This window comes from Dermacentor andersoni, chromosome 7 (assembly GCF_023375885.2).
Source record: "Dermacentor andersoni chromosome 7, qqDerAnde1_hic_scaffold, whole genome shotgun sequence".
In the NCBI taxonomy this organism is placed as follows: Eukaryota; Metazoa; Arthropoda; class Arachnida; order Ixodida; family Ixodidae; genus Dermacentor; species Dermacentor andersoni.
Window position 1 is genome coordinate 14820254 of NC_092820.1, and position 20939 is coordinate 14841192.

The 20939-nt window shown below is 48.6% G+C and overlaps 1 protein-coding gene across 3 annotated transcripts in view; it reads left to right on the forward strand.

Moving 5' to 3' along the window:
- The window catches only part of LOC126535554 (tRNA:m(4)X modification enzyme TRM13 homolog), a 396219-nt gene that overhangs the window by 228916 nt on the left and 146364 nt on the right, over positions 1 to 20939 (forward strand). For all 3 annotated transcript variants that reach the window (XM_050182382.3, XM_050182379.3, XM_050182380.3), the window contains one exon: positions 10502 to 10568. In XM_050182382.3, the coding sequence (XP_050038339.1) occupies positions 10502 to 10568 (67 nt within the window). The remainder of the gene's footprint in view (positions 1 to 10501; positions 10569 to 20939) is intronic.

Here is a 20939-nt window from a genome sequence, read left to right on the forward strand (position 1 = left end):
TTAAGTTTGCTAGGAAAAATTGTGATTCAAACATTTTATTAATAATGTTGGCTAAAACATTAGAAATGATGTCAGACATATATTGTAGCAGATGCCACGATACCGTCCAAACCTGCAGCGGTGTTCGACTTAAAGTTATTTGTCATGCTTTCTACTTCGCTTGGTGTCGCCGGATATAACATTAAAAAATGTTGCACAGTCTGTTCCATAACCGTATGCCCTATCTCTTTTGGATCTTCTGCAGAAATGTTGCTGCAGCGTTGAACAAAGTGAGTGTTTAGGGCAGAGACTGCTTTATCATATGCAAGAGTACGGTTGACAAAAGGTATTCGCTTTTCTTGAGGGCTAGCCTTTGCTCCAGATATCATCTTAATTTCCAGCCAAAGTTCTTTTTTGGATTCATATAAATGTGCGTGAACACTTTCTCATAATATTATTCTTTAGCCTTTCTTTTAATTGTGAACTTACTTGGCTAAGGTATTCCTTGAATTTAGCTAATTGATTTACGTCTCGTGTTTTAAGTAATGTATGGTGCATTTTTTTTAATTTTTGACTTTTGTGAAGATCACATCTTTCCATGGCTTTCTAATGGTTCTTGATCGTTTTGTAGCACTATGTTGTAGGAAGGCTATGTCGTAGCAAGCGATTAGATTATCGAAAAATGAATTGTATGCCTTATTTCGGTCACTTTCAGTTAGCTCACATTCCCAGTTATCATTATATGGCAGCTATGTAATAGTTCTTGGTGGTAATAAATGTTTTGAAATATAAAAACTACCTCATCTTGTTGCTGACGAAATTTGAGGCCAGAAACTACTTTGAAAGCATGTTTTAGCTCAGCAGTTTGGAAATGATAGTTTTCCTAAAGGTTTTGCTCGGTCAAAAAATTGAAAACTGAGAAAAATTAGCTCCAAGATTTCAGAATACACTATTTTATTTTAAGACCAAAAATAATGCAGAATGCGCCAAGTAATGCAACCCTGCATAGGTTGGACCCTACCCTTCAATTTAAACTCGCTCGGTGGCAATTGCTTCAAGTCGGCATCGCTTTTTTTCAGCTTTAGAACACCCCGGGGCCCTTGTCTGCGCTAAGGTCCCTAGATAAAATAGGTTTTCAAGATAGCGCCAGTCTTTCTTTCCTGCTGGTTTCCTCCTCCCCTAACTGCACTGGATCGCCCCAAGAACGGTCAAAACTAATGAGGGCGTGCATAAAAAAGGGGATGTTTGGTGCTAGTTATCACGTAGAATAGAAACATATATGTTTTGATAGAAGTACATCACATAGATTAAGCAGTTGCTCAGTTCGAAGTATAAGGTACAGTTTAGGAAGAAGTTTAATGCGTGGTGTCCAACTAGCAACATTGTGCATGTTTTGTATTTGACAAAACTAGCCATAACACTTCGCATGCTCCCTTGGATGTGCCTGCTTAGATCCCACTTCACCCTAGTTACTTCCTCTCACTCCTATGGCTAGAAATAAAAGAGGAAATGAGCCATCGCTTAGCCTCACTTCATGCTAAAGGCAGGACATTAGGTATGATTTGTCGTTATTGGAATCAGGGGGGAAGGGGGGGGGCGGTATTCTGTAAGAGTCCACCTAGTGGATTATCCACTTCAACTGCCGCTGATTGGCTAGGGTCGCTCGTCTCCTCCTCGCTCACACAGCTTCATCCAGTAAGCACATCAGCAGCAACCAAAATGGACAATAGACAGCGCACTAGGTGGACTCTTATGGAATACCCCTCCTGCTCTTTGTTCTGGTGCTGTTAGGCCTACACAGACGATTCGAAGGTACAAAAAAGGTTTGAATTTAACCTAGCAGATGGCACCACAGCCTTAGTGCTGATGATGCGTTGGCAGTGTGGAACGCTTTATAAGCCTAATGGTTTATAAGCCTAATTTTCTACTTGGCCCTTGTACAATACGCGATGATGGTGAAATGCCAACTAGATGCCAAGCAGACGGTGTGGCGTGGATAAGCGTATTCGGAAGGACATTTGCCTCTGTTGTCGGCTAAGCAAACCCGAAGGAAGTGCTGAGAAAATGTGTAGTGTAAATCAAGCGAAGCCCCAGCATTCAAGTAAACGCGGCCTGTGTTACAGAGGCCTGTATTTGTTGTTGTGATATAGTATTAGCAATACCAGAGTCCGGGTGGATTGTTCGGACCGACGGCCTGGTCAGGTCATACAACTGTTGTGGGGCTGCGAAGAAGGCGGCGTTTCTTAAAAAATGCCTTCAGTGAAGTATACTCTGTCTCATAAGCGGCGTTTAGCCGAGCCAAGACTGCCAAGTATGAAAACACGGGTGCTTGCACAAGGCGAATATAATTCGAATGTCAGCTACCACGCCCCATTTCGTATTGTTGCGCAAGAACGGACGTTGCGGGCACTTAGGACGCTGCAGGCGTCGGTAGCAGGCAACAAAACTCGGACGAAAACATTTTGATGTGCCCGCGTTCCTCATTGTCCTAGGCGCAAGTAGCTTCCACTGAGCTGGAAGAAGCTTCTCATGCAGATTACTACAGCGCCATGTGCTTTTTTATGCCAGCTGCCATAGCACAGTCTAAAACGCTGTCCTATGTCTTAGCTACGCGTTTTCTTCCGGCAAAATCCGATCAGATGATTAACGCATGCGCACTACTTTTAAACCAGGGTCTCTACCAACCGGGATAACTGGGAATTCTCAGGGATCTTGAATAGTCTTGAAATACTCAGGGAATACTCAGGGAATTTGGGCTTGCATCAGGGAAAGTTGGGTGTAATTTCTTCGAAAGAGAACGAAAGTCGCAGTATTGCTGGCTCGAGTAAAAGAAAGGAATCGTGAAGAATCTACTTTGACGCCATGTCGTCGGTTGGAGGTGTTGCCAGTGTACAGTAGGCCGTGGTACAGTCAACGACGGGCTTACCGGACGCCCGATAATTCGAAGAGCTTCGCGGCACCATCACCTATCCCATAGAGTCAGTGTTTAAGAACATCTGAAATTCCGGACGCAAGAACGTTTCGCCGTCCGATTTTCCGGACTTTTTGCCGTGACCGTAGGTCCGAAATTGCATTAATCAATGCCACCCCGCCAGAATATTGATTACTTCGCCACCTCCAACGGGCGCTCTAGCTCGCAGATCCGCTAGCAGCAGTAGCCACCACCGCGGCAACGCTAGGCCTAGATGCTTCGACGGCCGCTACTGTTTTCTGTTCGACGCCGTGTTTTTAATTAAAACAATTCGCCGCTGTCAGCAATGTCATCGACTCCGCCTTTGTCATCCTCGTAAATGTCTGCGAAGCTCGTAGAGCACGACGCGTTGCATAATGCCGGTTCCCGAAAGTCCGCTTTGCCCTATACAGTAGTGCTATGCGGTGAAGCATAACAAGTGTGGAAAGGGGCAATTGTCACGGGACACAATAATTATGTATTCGTTAATTATACACGCGTGCACCCGCCATCTCCTGTCACAGTACGAGCACCGATGTGACTAATAAGTATACTGGCAGGCATTCAGAGCTTTTTCGTATGTGCCTGTGGCGATTTGAGTCCAAAAATGCCCCTCACGAGGTCTAGCCATTTTGAGCTGACAAGCGCAGAGCATACACTGCGTGATAACAGTCGTGTTTGCAAAGTACTACGTCGCTACACACCGCGGAAAGACCTGGAATTTCAAACCGAACGCCGTTTTCCCTTCTCCTCGCGGCCGCCGCCCTCCAAGCCGGAGGATGACGTACACGTGCTGGCGCGCCTACGTACACGTCTTTGCACTGTGACGTCGCTCGTGGTGACACGTGACTTAAGGAATTATTTGAGGCAAGATCTGTTATTTCTGTAATATGTTGCTTGAATAGACCAATTTAAACAGAGATAAATAATAAAACACACAAACCGAATGTCTGCATGTTTTTGTTTTACTGCGCACCGCAGCAAGAGAGATGCACCTCTGTTTCATCTGCTTGTTCCCACGTCATGCAGTTGCCCGCGCAGACACCAAAAGCGCGGATCATGCTCGGCGATCTGCTTGTGTCTGCCTCAGTATTCGTGTAGCACTGACTTACACAGTTAGTCAGCTGTCCTCGTAAACAGTGCGCAAAATTGTGCGCACACAATCACAAGAGCACGCGCGCGACGCCGTCAGCGCAATTGCGCAGTGTCACAAAAAGGAAAAAAAAAACAAAGCCAGGCGAAAAATGAAGACGGGGCCCGTGACGTATGCGTCACGCGTACCTCGAGGTCCGGTGTGGGAGAACGCCGGGAAGAAGTTTCGCTTGCGGAGGTTAGAAGGGGCGAGTGGAGAGAGTGTCTTGCCTGGCAGTGGAGCTCACCTCCTGAAATCATGGGTTTGACAGGATAGGATAGGAATAAACATTATTTGTCAAATGGGTATTGCTGTTGGTGCCCGGGGCTAGGCTGCCAGGGGCCCATTGCCCGAGGAAAATCTTCGGAGATACTCGACAACGGCCCTAGCCTGCTGGACGGCCCACTCCTGGTCTTCGGGTGCCTCGCTGAGGAGTGCTGCTTGCCATCTCATAGCGAGGTGTCCCGCTTCAGAGGGTCCTGCTGTTGTCTTCCCCCTTCCTCCTGGTCCTTCTTCCTCATGGCGTTGGCATTCACAAAGCACAGGGGCCATATCGGCCCACTCATGCTGGCACCACAGGCAGCCGGGCAACGAGTGGAGCGCGGGCCACAGGCGGTGCAGGTGGTAAGGGTTGGTTAAAGTGCCTGTCTGCAACCGTCTCAGGTCGACCGCCTGGGACATGTCCAGCCGCCCGTGGGGTTGTGGATATTTCCTTCGTCCTCTTCTATAGTGGTCACGCACCTGTCGGTACGTTGACGGAAACTCCTCGACATCGCAATCGGCGTCCCCCTGAGCCCCAGCTCCGTCCGCCACGATTTGGGTTGTGTTGGTAACCACAGCGTCGGCGCCGGACGGGGTGGCCGCTGCCGTCGCTGTCACTCCTCCACTGGGGTCCCGCACAACAACGGCAGTGGCTGCTCTATGGGTGACCGCGTCGCGGCGGGTAAGCTGCCTCGCGACGAGGTGGGCGCGCTCATTATGGTTGGGTAGGGTGTCAGTGCGTCTTCGGCCATTAGCATTGTTGTCGTTGTTGTCGCGGCTGTTGTTGTTACTGCCAAGATCGCCGATGTGCGCGGGGAACCACTTGAGGGACTTGTTTGTAATCGTGCCAGACCCGAAGTCCCCGGCCAGGGCGTTGAGCATGCGCGCCACATCCGCGGACACCCAACCTTTGGTGTAGTTGCGAATGGCTGATTTGGAGTCGCTGATAATCAGACTATCCTCCGCACCTCCGTGCAGTACCGCGAGGGCTATGGCCATCTCCTCCGCTCCTTCGGCCAACGGCAGCCTCGCTGATGCCGTGACTTGAATCCTTCCCTTTGTATCTACGACTACCACGGAGAAGGCGGGTGCCGCCGCCGTCGGTCGGCCGTGTTGATGTCGCCACTGTTGCTGCTGCCGTTTGTGTTGTAGTAGTAGTAGTGATGGTGTTGGTAACTCCGGTTCGTCTCGGACATTCCGTTGTAGCGGTGGTGGTGGTCGGCGTCCGTCGTCAGCATCAGAGTCACCGACTGGCCGTGGGTACCTGGCTGCATCGATGAAGAGGACGCCTTCTTGTCTTCAGTGCTTATCGAGGATTGCTACCGCCCTGTGTATACGTCTTTGCACGTCATACACCAGGTGCATAGTCTTCGGCATGTTTTCCGTCTGTACGGCGTCCCTGACTTCCGGTAGCAGTGATTCCTTCAGTCCACGCGCCTTGAGATACCGAATCTCAAGCAGGTCTAGGATTCATCTTCCCGTTCTGGTGCTCGACAGCCTCTCCAGCTGCGTGATTCTCTGCGCCTCGGCGATCTCCCCGAGCGTGTTGTGTACGCCTAGTTCGAGGTGGGTTTGTGTGTACTGGGGTACTGCCAGGGCAGCCTTGAACGGTCTGCGGATCGGTTTCGCTTCTGTTCCAGTAGGCGTACGCGGCGACGTACGCTATGTGGCTCAGCGCGTACGCCTGTATCAGCCTCGTAACCTTGCGTTCCTTCATTCCTTTCCTCTCATTCGCGACCCGCCGCACGAGGTGTGTGGCGTTGGCCACTTCTGGAGTCGTGCAACCAGCTCGCGGTTGGCACCATTCTCTTCCAGGGGCGTCTAGCACGCCCTGCGGGAGGGATCCTTTCTTGCGCGGTCTGTGGAGCAGGATCTCCGAGTTGTCGGGTGAGCAGACGAGTCCCGTGTCTTCGAGGTGCCGCTTCACCTCCCGGTCGGCCCGCTGCGGTCGGTCTTGCATTTCGCCGACGCTCGTGTTCTCCGTGGTCCACACCGTCACGTCGTCTGCCTATATCGTATGATTGATGCCCTCTATCGCCTCAAGACGCTCCGGCAGGCCGAGCATGACGAGTTTGAAAAGCATGGGGGAGAGTACGGAGCCCTGCGGCGTTCCCGCACCACCAATTCGGACCGTTCGTGGCGGGGCCCTGTCGATCTTGACCGTAGCCTCGCGCCCATTCAGGAACCTGCTGACATATCGGTGGAGTGTTGGTGATTCTGGTCAGGACCGAGAGCCGAGTGGGGCTCCAGTAGCTGGAGGACCGTTCTAATTTCCTGCGCGCAAAGTTGGCAGCACTAAGATATTTCTATCTCTGCTATTAATGAGCCCATCTGAAATTTTTTTTTGCGGCAGAACGCTCCCTAGAGGACACGTAACAACTTCCAGCATATAACCAAAATTTCTTATGTTGTCTGGTGGTCTGGTGAGGGGCCCTTTAAAAGCAGTAAAATACATGCGTTACGTTTTTTTAACTGCCCTATTTTCTGGACGTTTTCGCCCCCCCCCCCCCCCCCCCTAGGGAGTCCGAGTAATCGTTGTCCGAGTCCGAGTAATCGAGAACGCTGACTGTACAACTGACCAAGGGAATGCTTCAAATGGTTTGTGGGGCGAACGCGCGGCAGAAGGATGACGAGAACAGAAACGACCTGCAGGCATTTAAGAATGAACGGGAAAGGAAGCATGCCACTGCTTCTTTGAAGGAGCTTGAGCTCACACACAAAAAAATTAAGTGTTGGCTGCTGCCGAGATGCAGGTGTCTCGTGCAAAAAAAGAAAATAAACTCTTTGACGCAGTGAAATGCAACACTGAGGTGTTGTGCGTGGGCTGAGAGTATGTGGGAACAGTTGAAGTTTACTTAAAAGCTGTCGTTAGAGAATATTACTTCTGAGAAAGTTCTGGCCTCATACGAATGAGCTTGCTATCAATTGATAGAAATAGCTCATATTGAAAATATTTGCTTCTGCATGCATCTCCTTTTTCTTCGTATTGTAGAATGTTCATGCTGATTCGCAATGGGTTTTACCTTTTTTTAGAATGTATCTTATTTGCAATGCATTTCACTAACTCTTCCCTTCTGTTTCTCAAGGACAGCAACTCGATGCATTAGCGAGCTGCGTCACAAATGCACTGCGTATGTTCCACTTTTCAATGAACGCCTTTCATGGCACTGCTTTAGTGAGCTGCACCATGCATACACTCGGTACGTGCACATCTTCAGTGAATCTCTCGCCGACGCGGGTCACCGAGTGTGTTCCACTGATTGTGTGAAAGGCCAGGGAACAATCACAGGCATGTTTCTTGTCTCGAAGGCCGCGCACGGACTTCTCGGCACAGCAACTAGATGCCACCGCATGTCCAGAAAGAAGCATGCGAGAGGAGCCCGGTAGCCGCATGATGCTTGCCATCTCAATCAATCAATCAGATCTCAATGTTTGCACGCACCAGCACGTTATGCATTTCAGAGGCCACATGCAGGTGCTAGATGGCGCCGAACATTTTTAGGGAAGTGCAAAAGAGGAGTCATGCTGCAGTACATGCCTCATAACAATATTTTTTGACTGTGGCAATGCATTGTTTAGCTATACTGATTCAACGCTAATGCGTTACCATTGACAGTCATCATGGGATGGCTTCTCTCACAATTAATTTTTGATAATGTTATGCGAAGGACGAGTCAGTAAGACCAGCAACTATTTACAGGTTATATTTACAAAAACGGTTGCAGCGCTGACTGGTTAGATTCACCGCGCGAACCCAGTTTGTTCTTCCTTCTCTTTTCTCGAGTGATGGCAGGCCTAAGAACTTTTTTGAGGTGACGACATAGGTTTAGCGCTCCTTATGGATACTTGGGCTCCAGTATCAATTAATGCACACACCATCTACGTCTACTTCAATTAGGTTCGTGTTGGGGAGGAGCGTCAACGGAGGATTTGGACAGGACGAACGTGATGCAGTACTACCTCCAAGGGCTGCATGGCCTAGTTTTCCGTCTGTCGGTTAGGCGACGAAAAAGCGGCGAAGGTGGGGTGACGGTGAGCGAGGGCGATCGCACGGAGGAGCGGCTGTCAGGGGCATCAGAAGACGGCCAGGTGAATTACGGCGAACGTCGGCGTGTGAGCGAGGAGCAGGGAATGAGCTCCAGTACGGCGGCATCGAGGTGGTGCGGCAGTGCCGGGCTACATGACCAACGCGGTGGCAGCGGAAGCAGATCGGTTGGTTGTCTGGGGTTCGCCATTCAGCAGGATTGCGTGGTCTGGGAGCGAAATAATGGTCAGTACAGGTTGTGGACATGCGAACGGGTGCCGAATCAGGTCGGGAGAAAGAGCAGGTGGTAGGGATACCAATGTTTGCAATTTCTTGCCGCACAACTGCTTTAATAACGAAAACAGTGGGGGCCGCTTGCTCGAAGGTACCGTCAAGGGGTCGTGCATGAAGGGGGGCTGGACTCGCCGCTTCAATATCACGGCGAACGATACGTGTGGCATTCTCTTGAAATGGTCGTGTGGCAGTAAGAGCGCAACACGAGGACGTGGCAGGGTTGTTTGAGAGCCAGGAAAAGTGTGGGACGACGCGGTGGCTTTTGGCTACCTCGAAGCGGCGGCATTCCTTGACGATGGCGTCGACGGTAGAAACGTCGTTAAGACCAGCAAACTCAAGGCGTCGTCCACGATGCCTTTAAGGATATGGCCCATCTTGTCAACCTCGGTCATGAGCTCGTCGACTTTCCGGCAAAGCGCGAGCACTTCCTGTATGTAAGAGATATACGATTCGGTCGACGAGTGGACATGGGTGGCAAGCTCTTTTCGCGCAGCCTGTTGGCAGCCTGACGGGTTGTCACATAGGTCGCGAAACGTCTCTTTGAAAATGTCCCAGCTGGAGAGCTCGACCTCATGGGTGTGAAACCAGACATGCGGTGTCCCGTCCAGATAAAAAATCACGTATGCAATCATGATGGTAGGGTCCCAGTGGTGGCTTTGGCTAACACGCTCATACATGCGGAGCCAGTCGTCGACGTGAACGCCATTTTGGGCGGACAATGTTATGTGGTCACGGAGACTAGGAACCGTAACGTACGTTGTGGTTGGCGCCGCAGGTTTAGGTGGTGATGGGATGATTCCATCGGAAGCCATGGCTGAGAAGACGACAGTGCGGCCACTTCGGAGCTCTGTGGTGAGGACGGGTGACGTTCCACCTCCACCACAGTGTTACGCGAAGGACGAGTCAGTAAGACGAGCAACTATTTACAGGTTATATTTACAAAAACAGTTGCATCGTTGACCGGTCGATTCACCGTGCGAGCCCAGTTCGTTCTTCATATAATGCGCATTCTTTGAGAACTTAACGCACATTCAGGGCACTGATCGACCTACTGTGTCTCTATTTTCGTTCGAATAATAACGAATAGCGCGCAGAGGATGAGACAGTAAAAACCAGACACACATATATGCAATCCAACTTTGGTTTTCATACCAACTTTGGTCACTGGGTAGTCCATGGTTTAGTGGGTACAGCATCGGGCTGCTTTCACGAGGGAACTTGGTTTGAAGTCAACCGTTCGACCAACTTCTATCGCCACGGGCACAACTCACTGGGTATGTGCCGCTTTGAATCTTTCATGCCAACATGAGTTAGTTGGTATGTGCCACTGTTTATGCACCGCTCTTCAATGACCCTATTCATTCCCTCTTGGATCATAGGTTATTTCCGTTTGGGTGTGTACCGCTGTTGGGTGAATCTTATTCACATGAACTTGGGTCACTGGGCATGTGTCACAGTGTACGTGCCGCTCTTTGGTGATGGCACAGCGTGCTCAGTGGGAAGCGCAAAGAGGAACCCTGCTGCATAGATGACGCATACATGACGCATTCTGATGGTGGCAATATGGTGTTACTACATTGCTTGACTCCTAATCCTATAATATCGGTATTCGTCTTGAGATGGGCTCTGCCGGAACCTCTTTATATTGGTCAATGACCTCTTGTATTAATGGTGACCAGGCAGTCTTCCATCAAACTCTTGATGACAAACGTTATTGGAGCTTCAAAGCATGGTGCTCTAAGGGTTTCTATTATTGTTTCTAGGATTTTGATGTACAGGGCTTAACTAAAAGAATGTCAGAAATGTCATGTCAGCACTTTAAGCAAGGCTGTCCATTTTCTTATGTGCTTTTCTTCGGCAGATCTTGCATTGCGGTGCCTCATGGAAACAACAAAGCAGCCTTCAGATGCAGGCAGCAAAGCCTTACTGTGAGTACTATCATAATATCCTAAGAGAATGTGCTTTCGTAAGTAATGAAATTCCTAATTACGTTTAATGTTCATTAGGTAAAGCACTCCCACTTACACAGTTTCAATGTAATTGAGAAACAGAATGTCTTGTAAAACGACAGATGGGTGAGCAGCAGCTGGACTCGAAAGCATCACGTTTTGAGATCATCACATGTTTTTCTTTGTACTTTTAGTATTTTACAATACCATCTTTCAATCGATCAAGCTTTATTTGGTACTGTGCACTATCGAGGGTAGTGTATAAATTAAAATGTGTAAGGTGAGATGTACAATTGATGTGTTAGAAAGCACTATGTTTAGTCAATACAAATGACGTGTATGAAAACACATTATACAGTAGGACCTCGTCGGTACCATCCCATTACGTGTGATTTCCGGTAATCACTAACGTTCGTGTGCGAGAACACAAAGCATACCCAATAAAGTAACACTTCATTTTTACCGGTTTGTACGTTCCCAGAAAACACGATTATTTCGGCACCAGCGTTTAGTACATGGCCAAACTGCAATCGTAGGATACATTTCCAGGCCGCTAGATACATTTTCCGGCATTCAGTACTGCATGCTTTTAATAGGCCATAACCCAAACGTGCTGCCATTCCCTACTGCAGGCTGCGAACGTATACATTTTCTGGCTGCTGTATCTCCTGTAAACAAGAAAGGTGGGAGACGCGCACGATTGGAAACAGTTGCCGCCCGCCGTATCAGCTTGCCCGCGATGCTCACCCGCCCATCTGTGAAAACGCCGGTGCGCACCCAGCAGGTCATCTCGATTCGTCGCTTTCCACATTCATAGCTATCACCACCAACCGTATTGCGTTAAGCATCTTTGCTTGTCTGTCTCACAGCAACTGGTGTCGCTGGAAGCATACTGAATGCTTTTAGTAGGCGATAAACCAAATGTGCTGCCGTTCCCTGCTGCAGGCAGCGTGATGTGAGCGTCACTTTTCGCTTTGGCGGCATCCGGCGTTGCCCACCAGCTCGATTTTATTTCGGTTTCCCGTCGCTGTCTTTAAATACTGCGCAACAGGAAAAAAAAAAAAAACGCGCCTCAGGCCACTGAAGCCCCACCAGCGCGTCGGTATCTCATGGCTCGTGCACATTGATTCTTGCAACGCTTCACTTTGAGTAGATGTCAAATACAGTTGAGTTTGTCACATTTTTTTTTACTTACTGCCGATCTTACATCTTCTCGGTTATTACGCTTTCTGTAGCATTTTTTTCTAAAATATATGGAAGAGGTTCTATTGTACAATACAGATACATAATTATTTTCGTTCGATAAAGCTTAGGAATCTAGTATATTACCATTCTGTTAACCTATGCAAACAAAGACAACAAATAAAAGCATCTAGAAAGGTCTGACAGGTTGCATACGATAACGAGAAATGCTGCACATGGTAGAAAAATATAATTCTTGAAGAAGTACAGATGTATACTTGCATACAAACACTCGTATTATTGCATGGTATTGAAAAACAAAACCACTTAAAGGGACAGACAACCGCTCAGAACATGAATCGAGATAACGCCACTGATGGAATGATTCCCTATCGTAGTGGCTAAAACGAGGCATGTTTTTCACAATAAACATGGATTTATATTGTTACAGCGAGAAAAAGACGTATAATATATTTACAGGTTATACACAGAAGGACGCTTCGAATGTCACTGAAATGGCTACCGAACCATACGAACATCACCGAGCATTGTCGTCTTCTCTCTCTTCATCTTCACCGCTGACAGCGCCTCGTAGCATGACCTACGGTGGTGAAGGCGCCGTCCCAGTGCTCAGTGGATCCAAGTGATATGGCTTTAGTCTTGTGACGTGGACTGTGTCAGAGGCAGACCGCGCCATGGTGACATTGAGAGGTTCCATTTTATGTGCCACATTGGTTACATTGCGCAAGACACGATACGGGCTGGATTATGGTGAAATCAACTTCTCACAAAGACCAACGCGTCGTGATGGTGTTCAGAGGAGGACCATGTCACCAGGGTTGAAATGAGCATTGCGGTATCATGCGTCAAAGCCAAGTTGTTGCTCTTCCTGCGAAGCGTTGAGGCGCCAGCAGGCAATTTCACGTGCATCTGCAGTTCTAGAGATGACATCACGAGCATATTCTGACGTCGTGTGAAGAGCAGTGGGAAGGAGCGTGTCGAAACGAAGTGCGAGGTCTCGACCGTATAAAAAAAACATAAAGAGAAACCTGCAGAATTATGCCGGGACGTGTTGTAGGCAAATGTTACAATAGGGAGGGCGGCGTTCCAGTCATGGTCAGCAGACAGGTACATAGCGAGCATGTCTGTGATAATTCCATTAAGATGCTTTGTCAGCCCGTTGGTCGGGGGTGATACGTTGTTGTAAACTTGTGTTGTGTAGTACAAGAATGCAAGATGTCCTCAAGAACTTGTGAAAGTGCCGTCCTCGGTCGATAAGCAGTTGTCGAGTAGTGCTGTGTTGAAGTATTACACCTTTTCGGAGGAAGTCAGCCATGTCGGTTGCACAGCTGCTAGGGAGAGCGCGTGTAATTGCATAACGGGTGGTGTAGTTCATAGCAACTGCTGTCCATTTCTTTCCACTGGCCGAGAGAGGAAAACGGCCAAGAAGGTGAAGACCAACACTGAAGAATGGTTCTGCTGGTATTTCAATGGACTGAAGGCGCCCACCTGGAAGAGCCGCTGGTTTCTTGCAGTACTGACAGGATTTGCAGGAAGCAACGTAGTGGTAAACAGAATGGTAAATTCCAGGCCAGAAAAAGCGACGTCGAAAACGGTCATAGATCTTTCAAAGTCCCAGATGACCAGGGGTCGGAATATCGTGCAACTGGGCGAAGACGGTGCATGCCCTTAGGAAGGACGAGGAGCAGTTCAAGTCCATGAGGGTGCATGTTGCAAAGATATAAGATACCGTCTTGGAGCACGAACATGCGTAGAGAAGTGTTAGTTGTCGAGGCGGAAGTTTCCAGCTTACGTATGATGTCTCTCACGTAAGGAGCACGGCGTTGCTCGTCTCCGAGGTTTCTAAATGCGGTAAGTGATAGTACACAGGCAGGAGTCGTCGCTGTCGGGATGTTCTGGTGGATCGACTGGATGACGCGACAAGCAATCAGCGTCCTCGTGTAGTTGGCCTGTCTTGTACACAACTCTGTACTCCTGGAGTCCTAGAGCCTATTGACCAAGACGGCCAGCAGGATCTTTTAGGGACTAGAGCCAGCATAAGGCGTGGTGATCGGCGCAACTGTAAACTCCCGTCCGCACAGGTGGGAGTGAAATTTGCCCACTGCCCAAACAAGGGTGAGGCATTCGCGTTCCGCTGGGGACAAAAGACTGCTAGCGTCTTCCATCTGCACCAGAGCTAGACGTTCCCAGTGCACAATTGATGCAGAAGTGCTGAAGGAGGTGGTGCGGGAGAGTGCATCAGCTGCCTTGTTTTCGGTGCCTTTGATGTGCTGGATATCCATAGTGAACTTCGGTATATAGGCCAGTTCACGAAGTGCACGTGCAACGTACTTGGAGGAGTTTTTACGGAAGACATACACCAGAGGCTTATGATCCGTTAGAACATGAAATAGCTGGCCCTCTAGGAAGTGCCGGCAGTGCTAGGAAGTGCTGGATGGTGGAGTAGATAGCGAGCAGCTCACTGCCGAAAACGCTGTAGTGAGTCTCGGCAGATTGGAGCTTCCGAGAGAAGACCAGTGGACGCCAGTTGGATGTGATTTGCTGCTGGAGGACAGCGCTGATGGCCACGCTGGAAGCATCCACCCTGTTCGAGTAGGGACGTTAGCTCTCAGATGGATGAGAAGCATCAAATCTGCAATGACCTTTTTAGCAGCCCTGAAAGCAGCTTGAGCTTCGGGACACCAGGAAATCATGGATGAGGAGCCCTTGGTTGTGCGAAGGTCAGTCAGTGGGTGCAGAAGCTCAGCACAGCGCGGAATAAAGCGTCGGGAGAAATTCACTAGGCCCACGACCTCACGTCGCTGACCTAGGGTAGTGGGTGCTGAGAAATCTTGCATGGCCGGTCATGTGAGGGCAGTGGACGAATTCCCATTGTTGAGATGTGGTGACCCAGGAACTTCAGCTTAGAGGACCGAAGGATGCATTCCTTGGGATTGACAACCAGGCCAAATTGTTGAAGGCATTGAAAGAGTTCCCATATGTGACGCTAATCTTTTGGATTGGGACTCGCAATGAGGGTGTCATTGATGCAGGCAAAAAATGCTGGGAGGCCACGTGTTGCCTTGGCAGTGAATCTTTTGAATGTTTGAGCTGCGTTCCGTAGCCCAGAGGGCTTGCACACATACTCATACAGGCCGAAGGGTGTAGTAATGGCTGTCTTCAGGATATCGGCAGGCTCAATAGGGATTTGGTGGTAGGTGGTACTACATCTGCAGGCTTAGAGTGACGCCTGACACCGGCAAAAGATGCCGAGAGCACGTGGGGCTATACTAATCCAGGTTGAGCCAAATTAGGAAGGCCTACTCAGCTACAACAAAGACACTCCCTCACCAGAACAAGAATAGGCCTCCCTATTGCACTGTTCGCTTCAGAGGCAGCAATTGAAGTGGGAGGCAAGGCACCAAGGCAACCAGTAGGCAAGCTCTCCCAAGTGACAAACGACCTAATAAAGAAACGAGAAAGAATGAAAGTGTCCAACTCAAGAGATAAGATTCGCGGGGCTGTCAAAACTCATCAAGGTGAAAATAAGTTATACTCGAAATTATAACGTGAGAAAGACTGAAGAAGCCGTAAGGAATGGACTCAGCCTGAAATTAGTGAGCAGGAAACTTGGCATAGCATAAACCAATATGTTTGCACTGAACGATAAGCAGGCTAATCTCATCAGCAATCTTGAAGGTATAGTAAAACCAGCGGAATAATTTTATGCTGAATTGTACAGTACCTAGAGGACTCAGGATAACTCTATTCGAAACCGTAATGCACAGCATACAGAAACTCCTCCTATAACTAGCGATCAGGTCAGAAGGGCCTTGCAAGACATGAAACGGTGAAGAGCGGTTGGGGAAAATGGAATAACGGTCGATTTAATCAAAGATGGAGGAGTCTTAATGCTTGGAAAACTGGCACCTCCCTATACGAACTGTCTATGGGCTGCAAGGGTCCCAGAAAACTGGAAGAATACGAACAGTATAAATCCACAAAAAGGGAGACGTTAAAGGATTGAAAAATTATTGGCCCATTAGCTTACTCCCAGAGTTATATAAAAGTTTCACCAAGGTAATCTTCAATAGAATAAAGGCAACAGTAGACTTCAGTCAACCAAGGGGACAGGCAGGTTTCAGGAAGAGATACTCTTCAATGGATCAGATTCATATCATCAATCAGGTAATCGAGAAATCCGCAGAATACAATCAACCTCTTTATATGGCTTTCATAGAATACGAAAATGCATTTGATTCAGTTGAGATACCAGCAGTCACAGAGGCGTTATGCAATCAAGGAGTACAGACCGCTTACGTAAATATCCTGGAAGATATCTACAGAGATTCCACAGCTACCTTAATTCTCCAGAACCAAACTAGGAATTTGCATATAAAGAAAGGGGTCAGGCAAGGAGACACAATCTCTCCAATGCTATTGACTGCGTGCGTGGAAGAACTATTCAAGCTGTTAAACTGGGAAGGCTTAGTAGTAAGGATCAATGGCAAATATCTCAGCAACCTTGGTTTGCCGATGACATTGTTCTATTCAGCAACACTGCAGACGAGGTACAACAAATGATTGAGGACCTTAATAGAGAGAGTGTAAGAGTGGTCTTGTACATTAATATGCAGAAGACAAAGATAATGATGAATAACCGGGCAAGGGAACAAGAGTTCAGGATCGCCAGTCAGCCTATAGAATGTGAAAGAGTACGTTTACCTAGGTAATTAATCACAGGGAACCCTGATCATGAGAAGGAAATTCATAGAATAAAAATGGGTTGGATCGCATATGGCAGACATTGTCAGCTTTTGACTGGAAGCTTACTATTATCATTGAATAGGAATGTGTATAACCAGTGCATTTTACTGGTGCTTACATAGGGGCCAGAGACTTGGAGACTGACAGTGAAGCTTGAGAACAAGTTAAGGTCCGCACAAAGAGCGATGGAATGAAGAACGCTAGGCATAACCTTGAGAGACAGAAAGAGAGCGGTTTGGATCAGAGAGCATAAGGGGTGTAGCCGATATTCTAATTGACATTAAGAGAAACGAATGGCGCTGGGCAGATCATGGAACGCGCAGGTTAGATAACGGTTGGACCATTAGGGTTACAGAATCGGTACCAAGAGAAGGGAAGAAATTAAGAAAGTCAAGGGTGCTAGTGGAAATTTGTTGGTGCAGGAGGGGGGTAACTTGAGATCGCAGGGAGAGGCTTTCGTCCGGCAAAAAAGAGGTGAGGCGTGCAGACAGGACACAAGAGTAGAGAAGTGGACAACACGAACGCCGCTTCTCTACTCTTGTGTCCTGTCTGCACGCCTCACCTCTTTTTTGCATTATGAATCCTTACCAACTAGCTCAGCTTTCTGTCGTTCTAAGTTTCGTCCGGCAGTGGACATAAAATAGGCCGATGATGATAATGATAAGGATGATGATTGACAAGGTCCACTTTACTAAAGATTTTGCACTTTTCCAAGTGGCCTTTGAAATGTTGTGCGTATGGAAGGGGATATGTATCGTGGAACGTGTGAGTGTTCTGCACCCGGTAGTCGCCGCTTGTACGCCAGTCACCCAGTTCTTTTTTGGGCACTAGGTGGAGTGGCGAGGCCCAGCTGCTGGACAGAGGGCAAATAATATCCAGCTAGAGTATGTGCTTGAATTCCCGTTTAGCAACGGTCAGACACTCACCGAAGAGGCCGCGCGGATGAGTTGGAATAGGTGGACCACGCGTGACAATTTACTGATTTACATTGTGCTTGGGTGGCTGATTTAAATTGCAGAGCCTGGTCACCTCAGGGAATTCTTCGAGTATGCTAGCGTATGGGCATAGTAGAATCAGCGTGCGGATGCCAGTGAGAGCGACAACCGACAGAACTCCATGGATGGAGAGCCGTGTCTTGCTTTCAATCAGGTGATAGCAGCGCATGCTGACATCGAGGTTGAAATGGGGCAGGAAGTCAGAGCCGGTTATAAGCTGATTGACGAGGGCTACGATGAAGACCCACTAGAACGTGCGCCACCGGCCAAGGTCGAGAGGGAGGGATCGTAGAACATACGTGGCAATGAAGTAGAAACCGCATCTACGCGTAAGGTCCAGGAGACTGGTCGTCTGTCATCCAGACGAAGAGCACCTTGGTCTTTTGCCTTCCACAAGATTTCGGAGCGGCGTGCTGCTGTCTACTGAGCTGTAGACCGCCCACCTTTTCCTGCTATTTGCTGTTTCTTCCACTTTGCCACGTCAGTTCTCACTCTACCCGCGAGTGCTCCATCTCAAAAACTCTACCAGTCTCACCACCCCTCCGGACTTTAACAGCAACTTCGTGAGACTGCGACGTTTTTTCCCCTGTTTTCGAACAATCATGCATGCGTGAATCTAGTTGAAGATATTTTTCGTGTCTCTATGCCACCTAATTAATTGTCGTTTCCTTCATATTATTACGATATCATCGAGAGATGCTCAAGAGATGAGCCGCCGCGAGAACGACGATAAAGCGGGTCTGTGCCCTTGGCGCGAGCGAGGGTCAGCCTGGCTGTCTGGCTCCAGTGTAAATAGCGTCAGTAGCCTCTTTCGTCTCTCTTTCCTCACGTAACATTCTAGTGGAGGTTAGCGATACCCGTCCTCGCCACCGAACTCCGAAGTGGTTGGTACATCGCGCTTGTCACCATGCCTCCCAATGACGAGACCACCTCTACAACGGCTTCGGCTTGTCCGACTGATCCAATCGTCGCGATTGCCCAGCATCGCGACCCTGGTGTGTTCTCTGGCCTGGAGGGACAGGACGTTGACGAATAGATCAAGCTCTATGAACACGCCAGTGCTAATAAAAGGTGGGGCCCGCCGATTATGCTCGCCAGTGTCATCTTTTACCTCGGGGGAACCCCAAGCGTGTGGCACCAAACGCATGACCACGATATAACCAGTTGGGACAGTTTAAAGACAAGCTACGGGAACTGTTTGGCGACCCCATCGGGCGCAAGGTTGCCGCGAGAAAGGCTCTTGCGTCTCGTGTTCAGGCATCTACGGAGCCGTACGTCTCCTACATCCACGACGCCTTGACTCTATGCCGCAAAGCTAACGATACTGTCTGACGCAGATAAAGTTGCACATGTGCTAAAATTCATCGCTGACGACGCTTTCAATTTGCTTGTTTTCGTCAACGTCTCAACTATCGACGCCATCATAAAAGAATGCCGTCGCCTTGAACAAGCTAAGAGCCGTCGTATCACACACCACATCACGAGGCTACCCAACACTGCTCCTGCGTCGACATGTGAGGGTCGACCGCGTCAGACCACCACCTGTGACGACCCAACCCGTATTGTTCACCGCGAGCTCGAGGCCACCTGTTCGCCAGCTTTCTCCGCGACGCCTCCCGATCTGCCAGCAAACACGATTGCAATGATTCAGGTCATCGTCAGACATGAATTTGAGAACATGGGTCTGAACTTTGTGTGTTCAACGTCTCAGCCCAGCGTCCCACAGTTCTCTAGCGGCTCTCCTCGTCCCCGGCAGTCCTTTTCTGCCACATCTCGCCGCAACCCGTCCGAATGGCGTACGCCTAATGACAGACCGATCTGCTTCTACTGCTGTCGCATCGGCCACGTCGCTCGTCACTGCCACAACCGATGGCCACCACCTCCTCGGACATACGCCGCTTCTTAATCCCGCACCTTTGGACCTATACACTATACACTATACTGATGGGCGATTTCAATGCCAAAGTAGGCAAGAAGCAGGCTGGAGACAAGGCAGTGGGGGAATACGGCATAGGCACTAGGAATAGCAGGGGAGAGTTACTAGTAGAGTTTGCGGAACAGAATAATATGCGGATAATGAATACCTTCTTCCGCAAGCGGGATAGCCGAAAGTGGACGTGGAGGAGCCCGAACGGCGAGACTAGAAATGAAATAGACTTCATACTCTGCGCTAACCCTGGCATCATACAAGATGTGGACGTGCTTGGTAAGGTGCGCTGCAGTGACCACAGGATGGTAAGAACTCGAATTAGCCTAGACTTGAGGAGGGAACGGAAGAAACTGGTACATAAGAAGCCGATCAATGAGTTAGCGGTAAGAGGGAAAATAGAGGACTTCCAGATCAAGCTACAGAACAGGTATTCGGCTTTAACTCAGGAAGAGGAAATTAGTGTTGAAGCAATGAACGACAATCTTGTGGGCATCATTAAGGAATGTGCAATAGAAGTCGGCGGTAACTCTGTTAGACAGGATACCAGTAAGCTGTCGCAGGAGACGAAAGATCTGATCAAGAAACGCCAATGTATGAAGGCCTCTAACCCTACAGCCAGAATAGAACTGGCAGAACTTTCGAAGTTAATCAACAAGCGTAAGACAGCTGACATAAGGAAGTATAATATGGATAGAATTGAACAAGCTCTCAGGAACGGAGGAAGCCTAAAAGCAGAGAAGAAGAAACTAGGAATTGGCAAGAATCAGATGTATGCGTTAAGAGACAAAGCCGGCAATATCATTACTAATATGGATGAGATAGTTCAGGTGGCTGAGGAGTTCTATAGAGATTTATACAGTACGAGTGGAACCCACGATGATAATAGCAGAGAGAATAGTCTAGAGGAATTCGAAATCCCACAAGTAACGCCGGAAGAAGTAAGGAAAGCCTTGGGAGCTATGCAAAGGGGGAAGGCAGCTGGGGAGGATCAGGTAACAGCAGATTTGTTGAAGGACGGTGGGCAGATTGTTCTAGAAAAACTGGCCACCCTGTATACACAATGCCTCATGACCTCGAGCGTACCGGAATCTTGGCAGAACGCTAACATAATCCTAATCCATAAGAAAGGGGACGCCAAAGACTTGAAAAATTATAGACCGATCAGCTTACTGTCCGTTGCCTACAAAGTATTTACTAAGGTAATTGCAAATAGAATCAGGAACACCTTAGACTTCCGTCAACCAAAGGACCAGGCAGGATTCCGTAAAGGCTACTCAACAATAGATCATATTCACACTATCAATCAGGTGATAGAGAAATGTGCGGAATATAACCAACCACTATATGTAGCTTTCATTGATTATGAGAAAGCGTTTGATTCAGTCGAAACCTCAGCAGTCATGGAGGCATTGCGGAATCAGGGTGTAGACGAGCCGTACGTAAAAATACTGAAAGATATCTATAGCGGCTCCACAG